The 15845-nt window shown below is 40.9% G+C and overlaps 1 protein-coding gene across 3 annotated transcripts in view; it reads left to right on the top strand.

Moving 5' to 3' along the window:
• Positions 1-15845, top strand: part of LOC106585836 (glutamate receptor ionotropic, delta-2) — a 628475-nt gene that overhangs the window by 520974 nt on the left and 91656 nt on the right. For all 3 annotated transcript variants that reach the window (XR_001324086.2, XM_014172508.2, XM_014172509.2), the window contains exon 12: positions 13506-13644. Coding sequence is in view for 2 of the 3 variants with exons in the window: in XM_014172508.2 (XP_014027983.1) it covers positions 13506-13644 (139 nt within the window). In the remaining variant the exon portion in view is untranslated. The remainder of the gene's footprint in view (positions 1-13505; positions 13645-15845) is intronic.

The following is a 15845-nucleotide window of genomic DNA, read 5'->3' on the forward strand; positions in this document are numbered from 1 at the left end:
CAAAACTGGGTCTGAATCCCCCCATTGTTATAAAACCTGAAATTACAAAAAATATTTGATTGATTTCAAGATGGAAGGGAAACAAACCAAGTAATTAAGCTGGAAGGATTCGCTGATTCTGTTATTTTCCCCTTTCAACATCAGAGGGATTTTGATGATGTGATTCAAAAAGGAAATTAGTGTTTTCCATAGAATTGTGATCCCCGGCTTGGGAGTTTATCTTCCGCCTCCACATGCGGCAGCCAGACAGGGCTGGAATCACACCAGCTCCCTTTACTAAAGACAGCCATACTAAAGACAGCCCTACTAAAGACAGCCATGCTAAAGACAGCCATACTAAAGACAGCCATGCTAAAGACAGCCATGCTAAAGACAGCCATACTAAAGACAGCCCTACTAAAGACAGCCATACTAAAGACAGCCATGCTAAAGACAGCCATACTAAAGACAGTCATACTAAAGACAGCCATGCTAAAGACAGCCATACTAAAGACAGCCATACTAAATACAGCCATACTAAAGACAGCCATGCTAAAGACAGCCATACTAAAGACAGCCCTACTAAAGACAGCCCTGCTAAAGACAGCCATGCTAAAGACAGCCATGCTAAAGACAGCCATGCTAAAGACAGCCCTACTAAAGACAGCCCTACTAAAGACAGCCAAGCCTGAGATTGTGGACTAGTGATGACGGGCGGTAGGTTGCCTAGCTTAAGAGTGTTGGGCCAGTAACCGAAAGGTCGCTGTTTCGAAACCCTGAGCCGACTAGGTGAAAAGTCTGCCGACGTGCCCTTGAGCAAGGCACTTAACCTTAATAGCTCCTGTAAATCGATCTGAAGAAGAGTGTCTGCTAAATGTAAAATAATGAGACTGCAACCTGAGGATTATGGACTGGTGATGAGACAGCAACCTGCTAAAGGCAGGCGTAGGTACAGCCAGGTTAAAAATACTTTGCTTTGACTTCTACATGCACCCTTCACTTAAATGGCGTTCGATAAGGAATGTAAAAGTATTATAGTAGACTTCGATTGCCTCATCAACATCTGCACATGTAAATGGCAGTATTTGTTTTATTAATACAAATATACCTATCTTCTCTGGCAAGTATGTTGAATCAACGTTCTATCAACATGTTTTTTCAACACGAGGATGTTGAACATCAGTGGATTTTGTTTTGATGATAATAATAAATTACATTTGTAATTTTGTAGACGGAAATCACAAAGCTTTTTGATTGAATTCACAAAAACAGGTCAACATAAACTAATTTTAACCAGATTTCAACGACAAATGAACACCAGGATGTCAAGGGTTGGTTTATTTCAAGTTGAATTCGAGTTTGTGGAGGACTCATTTAAATAGCCACCAAATTAGGTGTTAAATTTGATATCATGTCAGATTTTTGCCCCGAGGGTTTCCACTATGTTCTCAGAAATAGTGTGAAGTCATGTCCTACGATATGTTCTTGGAATCAAACACTCCTTTTAGCAACACATTACTCGTTAGATTCATGTGAAATATAACTATTTCCTGTCTGTTCCTGGAAGTAGTGCGATGTAATTTTCTCTCATATGTTCATGGAATCAACCAATCAAAAAGGTGTGAAAATGTCAGGAAGTGTGTTAGACAGTTATACAGTGAGCCCTGCAGGTATAACATATGATATTTTCTCGAGTTCCAGTATCCATACAGTGGAATCGATAATACAGTATATGGGAAGATTAGGCCTGGCTCCCTCCTGTGACCATCAACTGTTTCAGGAACGGTTTCATTCGCCAAAGGTTAGGACAGATGAGCGACTGACTGCAAGCTCGAAAATATATTCAAGGAGTTGCTGTTCCAGTTATGTTCCTAACTTGAGAAGGCTTAAGACCTTTTCAGTGGTGAAACCATAGACATATAATGAATAGAATGGGCTTGGAACCTCTGGCCCTGGCAATTTGACTGGTAAACTTGAATGGAGATACCCTGTCTATTCATTCTATTTCTAGGGGTGAAACATTAACTCTGTTCCTTCCATGTGAAATTAGTCTAATATTTCCCCAGACTGCATTGCAGGGACTAACTCTAGATGAAATGTATCAATTGGAAACCCAAGTATTGAATAATTTGAATTTCAATCATTTTATTCGTTCTCAATGTCAAATTGAGTTGACATTCACATATGAGACTGGTTTACTGCAGATCAAGCTGGGTGAAATAGGGCCATTTGAATATGTATTTTTGAATATGTATTTTTAAGTATGTCTGTTAGAATATACTAAATAAAATAAAATGTTATTGGTCGCATAGACATATTTTTCAGATGTTATCGCAGGTGCTGCGAAATGCTTATGATTCTAGCTCCAACAGTGCACTAATAATACCTAACAATACAAAATAATACACACAAATCCCAAACTTCAAACAAAGGAATTTAGAAATATCAAGACGGGTAATGTCAGACTCCTAATTATAAATATGTATGTATATGATGGTGTGTATAGACAGTATGGACAGTATATGAATAGAAAAAGTGTGTACAGCAATAGTTATATAGGATGACTCCCTGGTGTCTCTTTGGAAGGAGATCCTCGTTCTGAGCTCGTCTACTTTATTATCCAGGGACTGAACATTAGAGAGTAATATGCTCGGAAGCGGTGGATGGTATGCATGCCTCCTGAGTCGGACTAAAAACCCACTCCGTATTCCTCTTCTCCACCGACGGCGTCTAAGAGCAGCCCCTGGGATGAGGGAAATTTCCTCGGGGGGTACAAACAAAGGATCCAATTCAGGAAAGTCACATTTCTGGTCGAAATGCAGTTGAGTGATCACCAATCTAATATCCAGTTATTTTCGGGTGAAATAATAATGCAAGAAACATTCTGAGGAAATAATGCAAGAAATAACAAAATCTCTCTCTTTATATATATACTGAAAAGTTGGATAGGAGCTAGGAACAGGGCAACTATGTCTGTCAGCGCCACCTTGCTACTTCTGTTGAGTATGTCTGTTTATGTCTGTTTCTCTGGCTGTCTGTTGATTGGAGATGTTGAGTCAGTCATGTTGTGAACATGGCTCATTATGACAGTAGGGTGTGCATCCCAATTGACACCCTATTCCTTATATAGTGCACTACTTTTAACATAGCCCTATTGGCCCTGGTCAAAAAGTAGTGCACTCTAAATAAAATAGGGTGCCATTTGGGATACATCCTAGCTCTGATGCTGAAGCTGAGATGCTCTCCGTCCTTTATGCTCTTCCAGAGTCACACGTTGAGATCAGACACGTCTGAGCTATGCGTGAATGAGTATGATAATTCAGTTGTAATGTGATCACACTGTTTACCCCAGCTATATGTTTGTTATATGTGTGTGTGGGGGGGGGGCATTCTTGTGTGAGTTTGTCTTGCGGGTGCTCTTAGCTGTGTGTATTTAGTTGTGTGAGTTTGTTTCTTAGCTGTGTGTGTTTAGTTGTGTGAGTTTGTTTCTTAGCTGTGTGTATTTAGTTGTGTGAGTTTGTTTCTTAGCTGTGTGTGTTTAGTTGTGTGAGTTTGTTTCTTAGCTGTGTGTGTTTAGTTGTGTGAGTTTGTTTCTTAGCTGTGTGTGTTTAGTTGTGTGAGTTTGTTTCTTAGCTGTGTGTGTTTAGTTGTGTGAGTTTGTTTCTTAGCTGTGTGTATTTACTTGTGTGAGTTTGTTTCTTAGCTGTGTGTATTTAGTTGTGTGAGTTTGTTTCTTAGCTGTGTGTGTTTAGTTGTGTGAGTTTGTTTCTTAGCTGTGTGTATTTAGTTGTGTGAGTTTGTTTCTTAGCTGTGTGTGTTTAGTTGTGTGAGTTTGTTTCTTAGCTGTGTGTGTTTAGTTGTGTGAGTTTGTTTCTTAGCTGTGTGTGTTTAGTTGTGTGAGTTTGTTTCTTAGCTGTGTGTATTTAGTTGTGTGAGTTTGTTTCTTAGCTGTGTGTGTGTTTAGTTGTGTGAGTTTGTCTTGCGGGAGCTCTTAGCTGTGTGTGTTTAGTTGTGCGAGTTTGTTTCTTAGCTGTGTGTGTTTAGTTGTGTGAGTTTGTTTCTTAGCTGTGTGTGCGGAAGCCCATATGTCTCCTCCATTATATTGAGAACTGCTTCTTCATTCACCTCCAGTCATACTATACAGTGGCTTGCGAAAGTATTCACCCCCCTTGGCATTTTTCCTATTTTGTTGCCTTACAACCTGGAATTAAAATGTATTTTTGGGGGGGTTGGTATCATTTGATTTACACAACATGCCTACCACTTTGAAGATGCAAAATATATTTTATTGTGAAACAAACAAGAAATAAGACTAAAAAACAGAAAACTTGAGCGTGCATAACTATTCACCCCCCCAAAGTCAATACTTTGTAGCAATTACAGCTGCAAGTCTCTTGGGGTATGTCTCTATAAGCTTGGCACATCTAGCCACTGGGGTTCTTAACCATTCTTTAAGGATTAAACTGCTCCAACTCCTTCAAGTTGGATGGGTTCCGCTGGTGTACAGCAATCTTTAAGTCATACCACAGATTCTCAATTTGATTGAGGTCTGGGCTTTATGCGCACCTTGCCCTGTCGTGAGTTTTGGTGAGCGCCCCTTTCTTGGCAGATTTGTTGTGGTGCCATATTCTTAAAAAAAATGTATAATGGATTTAATGGTGCTCTGTAGGATGTTCAAAGTTTCTGATATTTTTTTATAACCCAACCCTCATCTGTACTTCTCCACAACTTTGTCCCTGACCTGTTTGGAGAGCTCCTTGGTCTTCATGGTGCCGCTTGCTTGGTGGTGCCCCTTGCTTCATGGTGTTGCAGACTCTGCCTTTCAGAACAGGTGTATATACACTGAGATCATGTGACAGATCATGTGACACTTGGATTTAACTAATTATTTAACTAATTATGTGAATTCTGAAGGTAATTGGTTGCACAAGATCTTATTATGGGGCTTCATAGCAAAGGGGGTAAATACATATGCATGCACCACTTTTCTGTTTTTTATTTGGGGGAATTTTTTTCATTTCACTTCACCAATTTGGACTATTTTTGACTATTTTCCAAATACAAATCCATTTAAATTACAGGTTGTAATGCAACAAAATAGGAAAAACGTCAAGGGGGATTAATTATTTTGCAAGGCACTGTATAAAGTACATTCAGAAAGTATTCAGACCCCTTCCCTTTTTCAACATTTTGTTACATTACAGCCTTATTCTAAAATTGATTAAATTAAACATTTCCTTCATCAATTTGCACACACTACACTGATAATGTCAAAGCAAAAACAGGTTTTTAGATTTTTTTGAAAAATGTATAAAATAATAATAAAATAAATAAATATATTTACCTCAGTACATATGCTATAAGACTCGAAATTGAGCTCAGGTGCGTCCTGTTTCCATTGATCATCCTTGAGATGTTTCTACAACTTGATTGGAGTCCAACTGTGGTAAATTCAATGGATTGGACATGATTTGTAAAGGCATTCAACTTTCTATATAATGTCCCACAGTTGACAGTGCATGTCAGAGCAAAAACCAAGCCATGAAATTGAAGGAATTCTCCATAGAGCTCCGAAACAGGATTGTGTTGAGGAACAGATCTGGGGATGGGTACCAAAACATTACTGCACCATTCAAGGTCCCCAAGAACACAATGCCTCCATCATTCTTAAATTGAAGACGTTTGGAACCACCAAGACTCTTCCTAGAGATGGCCGCCCGGCCAAACTGAGCAATGAGGGGAGAAGGGCTTTGAGCAGGGAAGTGACCAAGAACCCTATGGTCACTCTGACAGAGCTCCAGAGTTCCTCTGTGGAGAATGGGAGAACTTTCCAGAAGGACAACCATCTCTGCAGCACTCCACCAATAATGCCTTTATGGTAGAGTGGCCAGTAAAAGGCACATGACAGCCTGCTTGGAGTTTGCCAAAAGGCACCTAAAGGACTCTCAGATCATGAGAAACAAGATTATCAGGTCTGATGAAACCAAGATTCAACTCTTTGGCCTGAATGCCAAGCCTCTTGTCTGGAGGAAGCCAAGCTTGCAGCATTATACCCAAGAAGACTAGAGGCTGTAATCGCTGCCAAAGGTGCTTCAACAAAGTACTGAGTAAAGGCTATGAATACTTATGTAAATGTGATATTACAGGTTTTTTTTATACAATTTGCAAACATTTCTTAACACCTGTTAATGCGTTGTCATTATGGGGTATTGTGCGTAGATTGATGAGGGAAAAAACGATTTCATCTATTTTAGAATAAGGCTGTAATGTAACAAAATGTGGAAAAAGTCAAGGGGTCTGAATACTTTCTGAATGTCAGTGTTTAGACATGACCTGTATCACAGAGCAGTGCCAGGAAGTAATTTGATGGCTTTCAAATCGATTTGCCCCTGATACCATCTCTGAGGAGGCAGGTTATCTTTTAAAAAAGGAATTTGCTTTACAGGGTGCTAAAATGGTTTCTCAGTGAATGAGACAAGAAAGCACCTTGCCGTCGCGATGTGGTGTGAATTGAGCAAGCATATATTACAAAACAACATTCATTTCCTTTCTTCGGCACATTACTTCCTGAGGTCGGTGAATCTGATGAAAGTAATAACTCTTGGGGCCTAGCGATGCTGTGACACATTTATCGAGGAATAGATTACCTCACATATGAATGGCTGCCACAACATTCAAACAGGCTAATTCCACAACATTCACCCCCTCCTCACTACTTACAATGATGCAGCCAGGCCCAACCGCGATGAGAGCGATAGCTATTTGTTTGGATCAAAGGTGAAACCGGACATTATCATAATGTGAACAAGTACTACAGCATGTTCAATAGTATAATAATGAAATATAGCTTTTTTTGTCGGTCCTTGGTAATACATGCAATACCTATTAAAGTACTCAATCTTAGACACACAGAGGCCGACACACAATCACCAGCATAAACCCACTTGACAATAATTTAGCGCCATGGAAAAGAGGTAATCCTGGCTCAGGATGAGGTGCTGCTTCCACTGCAGATTATACAGATTCGATAGCTGCCTTTGGCGACTGTGGGATGTGTCCCGTTGTTATTGGCACTCTCGATTCTCGTGCCGGGAAACCCTTGTGCTTCCGTCCTGGCAGCTGCAACTGAAGAGATCACCTCTGACTCGTCCTTTATTCTTTATTTCTTTATTTAGATGATTTACCACAGTTGAAATGTCCAGGGTGGCTGCGTGGTGAGATAGCACTTTGAGAGCGAGAACCGGGCTTCAAGCATAAACTGTATGCAAATTGATGGCATTATTTGGCAGCTAGCCTCATAATGGGATACTTGATGGGTTGAATAAATTGCAATCACGCGGAACCCACCGGTTTGGCTCGGTGCCAGGAAAATAAAGGTGACATGCAGAGGAAGTACCCAGCTCGGCCGGCGTGTTTTCCTTAAGTTATTTATCACCAGGGTACTCTTGAAAAGAAAGGAAATAAATAAATAAACCTAACAGCACTCATCAGGAACTACAATCTCAGGCTCTCCAGGTGCCTCTGAGATTTAAAGCTTTACAAGGTAACTACTATAAACCTGTGAATGTTCTGCACCAGTAGCATTAAAGCATTCTTTTGAAGTTGACTTTAACTGCTGAGTGTCAGAATTGGAGAGGGAAGATATTTGCTGTGTCAAAGCAACCAGTGCTTGTATATTTTATGAATGTTCTGTTCTATTATGCTCTGTTCCTGCTAATTTTGCTCAAAGCAGAACTAAGGCAAACAGCACAGTGAGAGATCATTCTTTTTTGGACTTGCTTAAAACCTAATAGTAAGAGGTGTTTTCTCTTTATGAGGCTAACTTTTCTGTCAAACATAAAACCATAAAGAAAGCTTGTATATACAGTAACAGCATCAGTGATATTGTGAAGGTAGTGTCGATGTAGTTGTCACATATACGTGAGGAGCAGAGAATTGTATAAGAATCATTCTTTCCATGGCAGATGTCAAGTGCAGATAGAGTTGCAAAGGGAAGATATATTACTGGAAACTTTAGAAGTCTACCAGTAAACTTCCAGAATTTTGGTAACTTTCAAGTTTTGGGGGGGATTTTCTAAAATTACATGTAGTGGTCATTTTGGGTTACTTCATATTATCACACATCTGTAATTATCTCACTTCATATTATCACACTTCTGTAATTATCTCTGGCCCTCTGTGTGGTCTTATCACCTAAAATATATAAAATAAACAAATCATAATCTTTAAATAAAAAATAGAATGACAAAGCTGTAAACGTCATCTTAAATATAAAACATCAACTTAGTGAATACCAGTGTGTTTATTAATATGAGGGTTTCATGAAATATACTTCACTTTTATTTTATTTATTTATTTATTATGTCAGAGTTGAATATTTATTTGACTACATTTACTATTGTAAATGTATTGGGACAAAATTGGTGGCAGTTGTGAAAAAAAGTAAATAGTTGGAAGAGTTGCGGAGTTAATTGAAAGTAATGACATTGTTGATTAGATGTTTTCTTCATTAATCTTCTCTTGAACCATATGCTCTATCCACTAGAAACTCATGGACTATATAGACACAGATAGTATATATGAATACTTAAAAAAAAAAAAGTTATTGAAGTATAAATTACCACAGTTAGCATAGATTGCCATAGATGACCTATTAATTACCAAAATTACAGAAGATTACGGTAACTCTGATAAATTACTAATAGTTTTGCAACACTAGGCGAACACAAGTACTTTAGCACACATGTGGTAACGGAAACTATTAACACCCTCCTTTACCTTAGCCTCCTGATTGTTTTAGCAATTAAACTGAATGACAATCACACTCATAAATGTTACATTACAGGAGGAAATATCATGTTAACAAATGCTGGTCGATGACAAGTTATGAGGTCCTACCTACCACAATGATAATCATCCCGTGTATCTCTCCATACAGTTCACCTGGGATCGCGCTGTGGTGTTCTAGTCCTGAACAATATGACTACTAATGTAGTGTTATGGTGTTCCAGTCCTGAACAATATGACTACTAATGTAGTGTTGTGGTGTTCCAGTCCTGAACAATATGACTACTAATGTAGTGTTGTGGTGTTCCAGTCACTGAACAATGTGTCTACTGACGTCGTGTTAGGTGTTGACAGGCAGGGCTCCGCCAGCCAGCCAGCAGCGGGCTCTGCATCAATCGGCTCACTGACCTTGGACAGATTGGCCTTTTCTTCCCCTCCATTCAGAGTTAGGAGCAGAATGGTGTCTCCATTCAGAGTTAGGAGCAGAATGGTGTCTCCATTCAGAGTTAGGAGCAGAATGGTGTCTCCATTCAGAGTTAGGAGCAGAATGGTGTCTCCATTCAGAGTTAGGAGCAGAATGGTGTCTCCATTCAGAGTTAGGAGCAGAATGGTGTCTCCAGTCAGAGTTAGGAGCAGAATGGTGTCTCCATTCAGAGTTAGGAGCAGAATGGTGTCTCCATTCAGAGTTAGGAGCAGAATGGTGTCTCCAGTCAGAGTTAGGAGCAGAATGGTGTCTCCATTCAGAGTTAGGAGCAGAATGGTGTCTCCATTCAGAGTTAGGAGCAGAATGGTGTCTCCAGTCAGAGTTAGGAGCAGAATGGTGTCTCCAGTCAGAGTTAGGAGCAGAATGGTGTCTCCAGTCAGAGTTAGGAGCAGAATGGTGTCTCCAGTCAGAGTTAGGAGCAGAATGGTGTCTCCAGTCAGAGTTAGGAGCAGAATGGTGTCTCCAGTCAGAGTTAGGAGCAGAATGGTGTCTCCAGTCAGAGTTAGGAGCAGAATGGTGTCTCCAGTCAGAGTTAGGAGCAGAATGGTGTCTCCAGTCAGAGTTAGCAGCATAATGGCCTCCCCAGTCACCTTTAGATATATTTACTAGCATTCCAACAGCCATGAAGGGCTCTTCACAGTGTTTCATGGCTTTTCCCCTTTGATTGGAAATCCACTTTGGGATGAGTGTCCTGTCTGCACTGTCAGGACCGTGCGGCTGACCTTAAAGGATGCTTTTTAGTGTGATGTGAACACCTTGACTGGCATAGTGATCACCTGACCGTCATAAAACAGCCATTCTCCTTGGACTCACTTTGGGAAAATATTTTCCAAGCTAGTTCTGTGTACTATGAGGTAAAAGCAGGAAGGGTAATGGTGTTGCCTGGGGAAACATGTTGAAGCCTAAGGAGCATGACTTTGATCGCCGCCTCCACTGTGTTTTACGTTGGAGCTGAGTTTAACAAATCACCCTACGTGTTCTCATTACTTCTCTCTCTCGCTCTCTATAAAGATGTATACTGTATACAGAATGAATTGTTTGAATCTATGTGCATGTAGAGAGAGAGAGAGAGAGAGAGCGAGAGAGAGAGAGAGAGAGAGAGAGAGAGAGAGAGAGAGAGAGAGAGAGAGAGAGAGAGAGAGAGAGAGAGAGAGCACTGGGAGTAGCAGCATTGGCTCTAGCCTGGCTGGAAATCAAAGGCAGACAAGGAGAACCTGGTGAAAATGGAGCAGCTGATTTGCTGTTCATAGCAGGGTGGCTTTGAACCGAGACGCAGGACTCCCCGATAAAAGTTTCATTACACTCTGGCTCATTTTCGAAAGATCAACATCCTATGACTGCGTCCTCCTGCCATAGCAATCTCTCTCTCCCTGGCAGGCCTTAGCTCTCCCCTGAAGTTATCTTTTTTCTTGCTCACACTGAGAATCCACCAAATAGTCTCCCTCGCTGTTATAATCCCCACCCAGCCGAGGATGAGCTGTCCGTCTGGGTTTTATTCAAGCTAATGTAATGGACAAGCATATCTGCACTCTTTTGCCATGTGAACATAAGGGGCTTTCATGTGAGACCGTTATGATCCAAATGGATTGTATTCACATCGATTCCCTACGTGGGACAGTGACCTTTTTGCTGTCCTATTTGAACCCCATCAGTCTGGCTATAGTGGCTGTAGCTATAGTAACACAAACTGTTTACAAATCGCCTAGCCATAGCAAATGGTATGCTAGCTTGCTGATTAGCTAGCTAAACAGACTTGAGACAAACTCAACATAGCAATTCTGAATTGGTTTTATTTCGAACACTATTACATCACACATGGACATTGTTATGCAAAAAGGTGAGCAGCATGCCAATCGCTGGTATTATCCATCCAACCCCAAGGAACAAGACCAGCTGGCTTTGAATGAATGGGCATCCATTGTTATGGCTTTGTCTAGGTAACAAATGCTTTCATACTCAAAAGCTCTAAAAAGCAGTCTCTAGCAGATTGATCCACATCCCTTTTTCCTAACGTGACAGCCCCTACTGGAGGGGACTTCTGTGATTTATGACTGTATACGTTACTGTCTAGATATGGTTCATGATTCCTTTAGTGTATGTCAGAAATGATGGACGGGTTCCATTGAATGTATCATATTGTGTCCCACCAAAATGGAAACAAGAGGATATGAATAGCAATCAGGAGACAATGGAGCAAGATCTTCGGGAGACCATGGGTGCATGATATTCAGGGGACCGAGAGCATGATGTTCAGGGGACTGAGAGCATGATGTTCAGGGGACTATGGGAGCATGATATTCAGGGGACAATGGGAGCATGATTTTCAGGGGACCGAGAGCATGATGTTCAGGGGACTATGGGAGCATGATTTTCAGGGGACTATGGGAGCATGATGTTCAGGGGACTATGGGAGCATGATCTTCAGGGGACTATGGGAGCATGATGTTCAGGGGACTATGGGAGCATGATGTTCAGGGGACTGAGAGCATGATCTTCAGGGGACTATGGGAGCAGGATCTTCAGGGGACTATGGGAGCATGATCTTCAGGGGACAATGGGAGCAGGATCTTCAGGGGACTATGGGAGCATGATCTTCAGGGGACTATGGGAGGAGGATTTTCAGGGGACTATGGGAGCATGATCTTCAGGGGACTATGGGAGCATGATCTTCAGGGGACTATGGGAGCATGATCTTCAGGGGACTATGGGAGAAGGATCTTCAGGGGACTATGGGAGTGTGATAGGGAGCATGATGTTCAGGGGACATTTGGAAAATAATGAATGGGTGTGAAGACAGTAGATGGGCGTGATATGTGTTGCCTTTTGAATACATATGACACCTTCTTAGTATAGGTACGGTTCTGGGATATTGCTGTGAAAAGTCCCGAATTATACGAATAAAGACCTCCTTCTTTCATACAAATCCCCATATAATGTCAATATTTTTGTAAAGTAAAAAACATGAGCTGGCGAACACCAATATTTTTTTTGTGTGTGGAGGTAAACTATAAACTATAAAAATAAAGAGAGTCGCACACTCCATATATAAACTCCCAGTAATGTATTGGGTAAATTACCAATGTTTCGGCATCACTGTGCCTTCTTCAGGGTCAGAATATTTTAGTCAAGAACACCCAATTGGAAAAACCCAAAGCATTTCTTTTATCAAGGAAGAGACATGATAAGGAACTTCACTTTGTGGGCCTTCTCTTTTCTAACTACAAAACAATCACATGTGTTGTATGAAAACCAAACATACAGTCAAAGCACAGAAGAACATTTATTATTGTTCATTGAACAATAATACACAATACAATAACTGATATATACAGACAAGAGTACATAAAGTTAACATAGACAGGGGTATTATGAGTCAGAAGAAAATGTACATTTGTCAAAAGTATTTTTTGTAAGTGCTGCGTTTTTGTTTTTACATCAGTAAATAACTTCACCATGATGTTTCAGTTCTATTTTAAATAAATTAAAGAGGGGTTTGTTCTCCTCCCCAACTTCATCTTATGAATAAAGAATATTCCAAGAAATACAAGCAAATGAACTATGAAAATGAAAATCGGAGTACATTTAAGAATATTTAAACTACTCGACAATAGCAACAACATTTAAACAGAACAAACACAGCCTTCAGGCAATATGAGCTCATGTCAACTGAACATTTCCTTCATAAGACAGATAAACCCAGAGGATGGCACTGGATAGAGTGGGTGTCAAATATTTTATTAAGTCTTTGCTGAAGGGATTGAAATGCCTGGCACTTATTCCACATGCGAGCACAATGATCTGCGAGCTACAAGGATAAATGAGGCTAATTTTGAACAGGCTTCAATAAAGGCGAGGCTTCAGCTCTACAGATCCATCATGGAGCCGGGGCTGTCTTTTCTAGGCAGAGACTCCCCTTTCCCTCCCCTCCAGCGCCAAGGAAAGGTTTTGCATCAATACAGAGAACAAAACAGATGTGCTTTAGCCCTGTTTGAGCTGCCTGGCTGAGGAAATACTCACTCTACATACAGCACACATCTGTCTCCTTATGAAAATGTGAAGAATGGAAGAAAATAGAGTTGGAAAAAAAATTGTATACAGTGTACTTGCACTGGAAAGTCTGACTTGAATGTATGTTGTCTTGTGTGTGTGAAAAGTGAAATATCTTCCCTTGTCGAAAAAGTGAATTATGCACATCCATATCTGCCATTTGGCTGACATGAACCTCTTGTCTCTGTTGTCCTGGTCTTATTTTCAGGTGGTGAGGTTCCGTATACCACCCTGGCCACGAGGATGATGATGGGGGTATGGTGGCTCTTTGCTCTAATCGTCATCTCCTCCTACACGGCCAACCTGGCTGCCTTCCTCACCATCACCCGCATCGAGAACTCTATCCAGTAAGTACCACACCACTACTCCGGGTTGAAGTTTCCCCCAGGTACAGGTCTAGGATCAGCTTCCCCTCCCCCAATCCTAACCTTAACCATTAGTGGGGGAAATTCTAAACTAACCCCAGATCAGCATTTAAGGGCAACTTCATCCTATACCCACACCACCTCTGTCTTCATCATTGAGTGAAAACTGTCACACAGTATCAGAAATATTTTACAGGCCAGGGTTGTTAAAATAAGAAAGGACGATATTTGTTTCAACATTTAATTGGGACTAGACTGTTGGTTAATGTGGTTTCTTCAACCCACATGCTCATTATGTTACAGACCTTGATGTTGGATACATTGCCATTTAGGATCTGTTATGTTGGATACATTTCCATTCAGGATCTGTTACGTTGGATACATTTCCATTCAGGATCTGTTATGTTGGATACATTTCCATTCATGATCTGTTACGTTGGATACATTTCCATTCAGGATCTGTTTTGTTGGATACATTTCCATTCATGATCTGTTATGTTGGATACATTTCCATTCATGATCTGTTTTGTTGGATACATTTCCATTCATGATCTGTTTTGTTGGATACATTTCCATTCAGGATCTGTTATGTTGGATACATTTCCATTCAGGATCTGTTATGTTGGATACATTTGTGGGTATAGTACATATTACATGTTTGTGAAATTGAAATTCAACTCAGCACCGTGTGTGTGTGTGTGTGTGTGTGTATGTGTGTGTGTGTGTGTTCTCTGGCTTACTATCCATCTGTCAGACCTGTGCTGGTCTCCAGGGCACAGACACACACTGATGCACAAGACATGTACACATACAATAGATTTACCTTTACCCAGGCATACATACACACACACACACACACACACACACACACACACACACACACACACACACACACACACACACACACACACACACACACACACACACACACACATACACATTCACACACCGCACAGGACCTCACACTGCAGTTGACAGAGTGCGTATATAAATGAATCCCTGTGGGATCCACTGGACACAGACATCAGTTCAATGTTTAGTTTTGATTTACATTTGCTTGAGATGTCAACTAACTTGAATTCAACGTAAAATCAACGAAAAATGCAAATCCAATCCGTTTTCCAGGTTGATTTAATGTGACTTTTTTGACATGACTTTTTTTTTGCCCGGTGGGGTAGTACTCTTCTCTCTGTATAAACCAGGCAGCCTTCTGTTTTTGGAAAGATGGAGCGTCTGTCATCCCCCCTCCAGGGGCCAGTGAGGGCCTACATTTTCTATTGTGTGTGGCACAAATCAGATCTATCATCCTGCAGGTGACGTCACCTGTGGCGGGTAACTGCTTTACGAGGACTCCATTGAGGACTCTATGGTGGTTTAGGAAGACTAAACTTTGTGCACTGTGCAACGCTAAAAGAAGACGAGTTGACCTGGGGGAATGTGTGTGAGTCAACAGTTAGTAACACTCCTCAACCTCCCACGCATGTCTTTAGTAAGCATTTAGTAAGCCTTCTCTCTTTTTGCCATCTCGTCTTCATGACGCGTAAATCCCCACCGCTCATTGGGCTAATCAGATTCCAGAATGCCTAGCAGTGATATAGTTAATTGTGCTTTGCAAGAATATCTGATCTCGCTGCTCGATCTCACGAGAGAGAGAGAGAGAGAGAGAGAGAGAGAGAGAGAGAGAGAGACTCCCCCTTTTATTTTTCTACTTGCATGAGATGTCATTAATGAGTCCTTCTCAGATTGCGCCGTTCTACTTCTATGCAGCTAATTAGGATTTCCATAAATTTCAATGTATTATCTTTAATGTGTAGACTCTTCTGGGGTCATTACTGGAATAATTAGAGCCTAAATTCCACACCCAGGGGCCTGTTGTTTTAAAGAGGAGGGATGTGCTGCCTCAGTCAGGAAACCTTGCAAGATTTATGTAATGTGCTTTGAAGGGGGGGGGGACTCTGATTTTGTAATTAGGTGGTCTGATAAAAGTTTGATTACCATTTCACTGAGTTTGGGAAGTGGAGCTCTCGCATCTCTACCTTCTTTAGTCCTCATTCACATTTCAATCTATCTCTATCTAAAGATAAGGGCTCTATAGGAAAGAGCCATATAGATTGTCTTAATAGCTATTTGCTTTGGCATCTCAGTATAGCTCATTGAGTCAGTGAAGCAGAATGGCTTGGCAC

Source organism: Salmo salar, chromosome ssa24 (assembly GCF_905237065.1).
Source record: "Salmo salar chromosome ssa24, Ssal_v3.1, whole genome shotgun sequence".
NCBI lineage: Eukaryota > Metazoa > Chordata > Actinopteri > Salmoniformes > Salmonidae > Salmo > Salmo salar.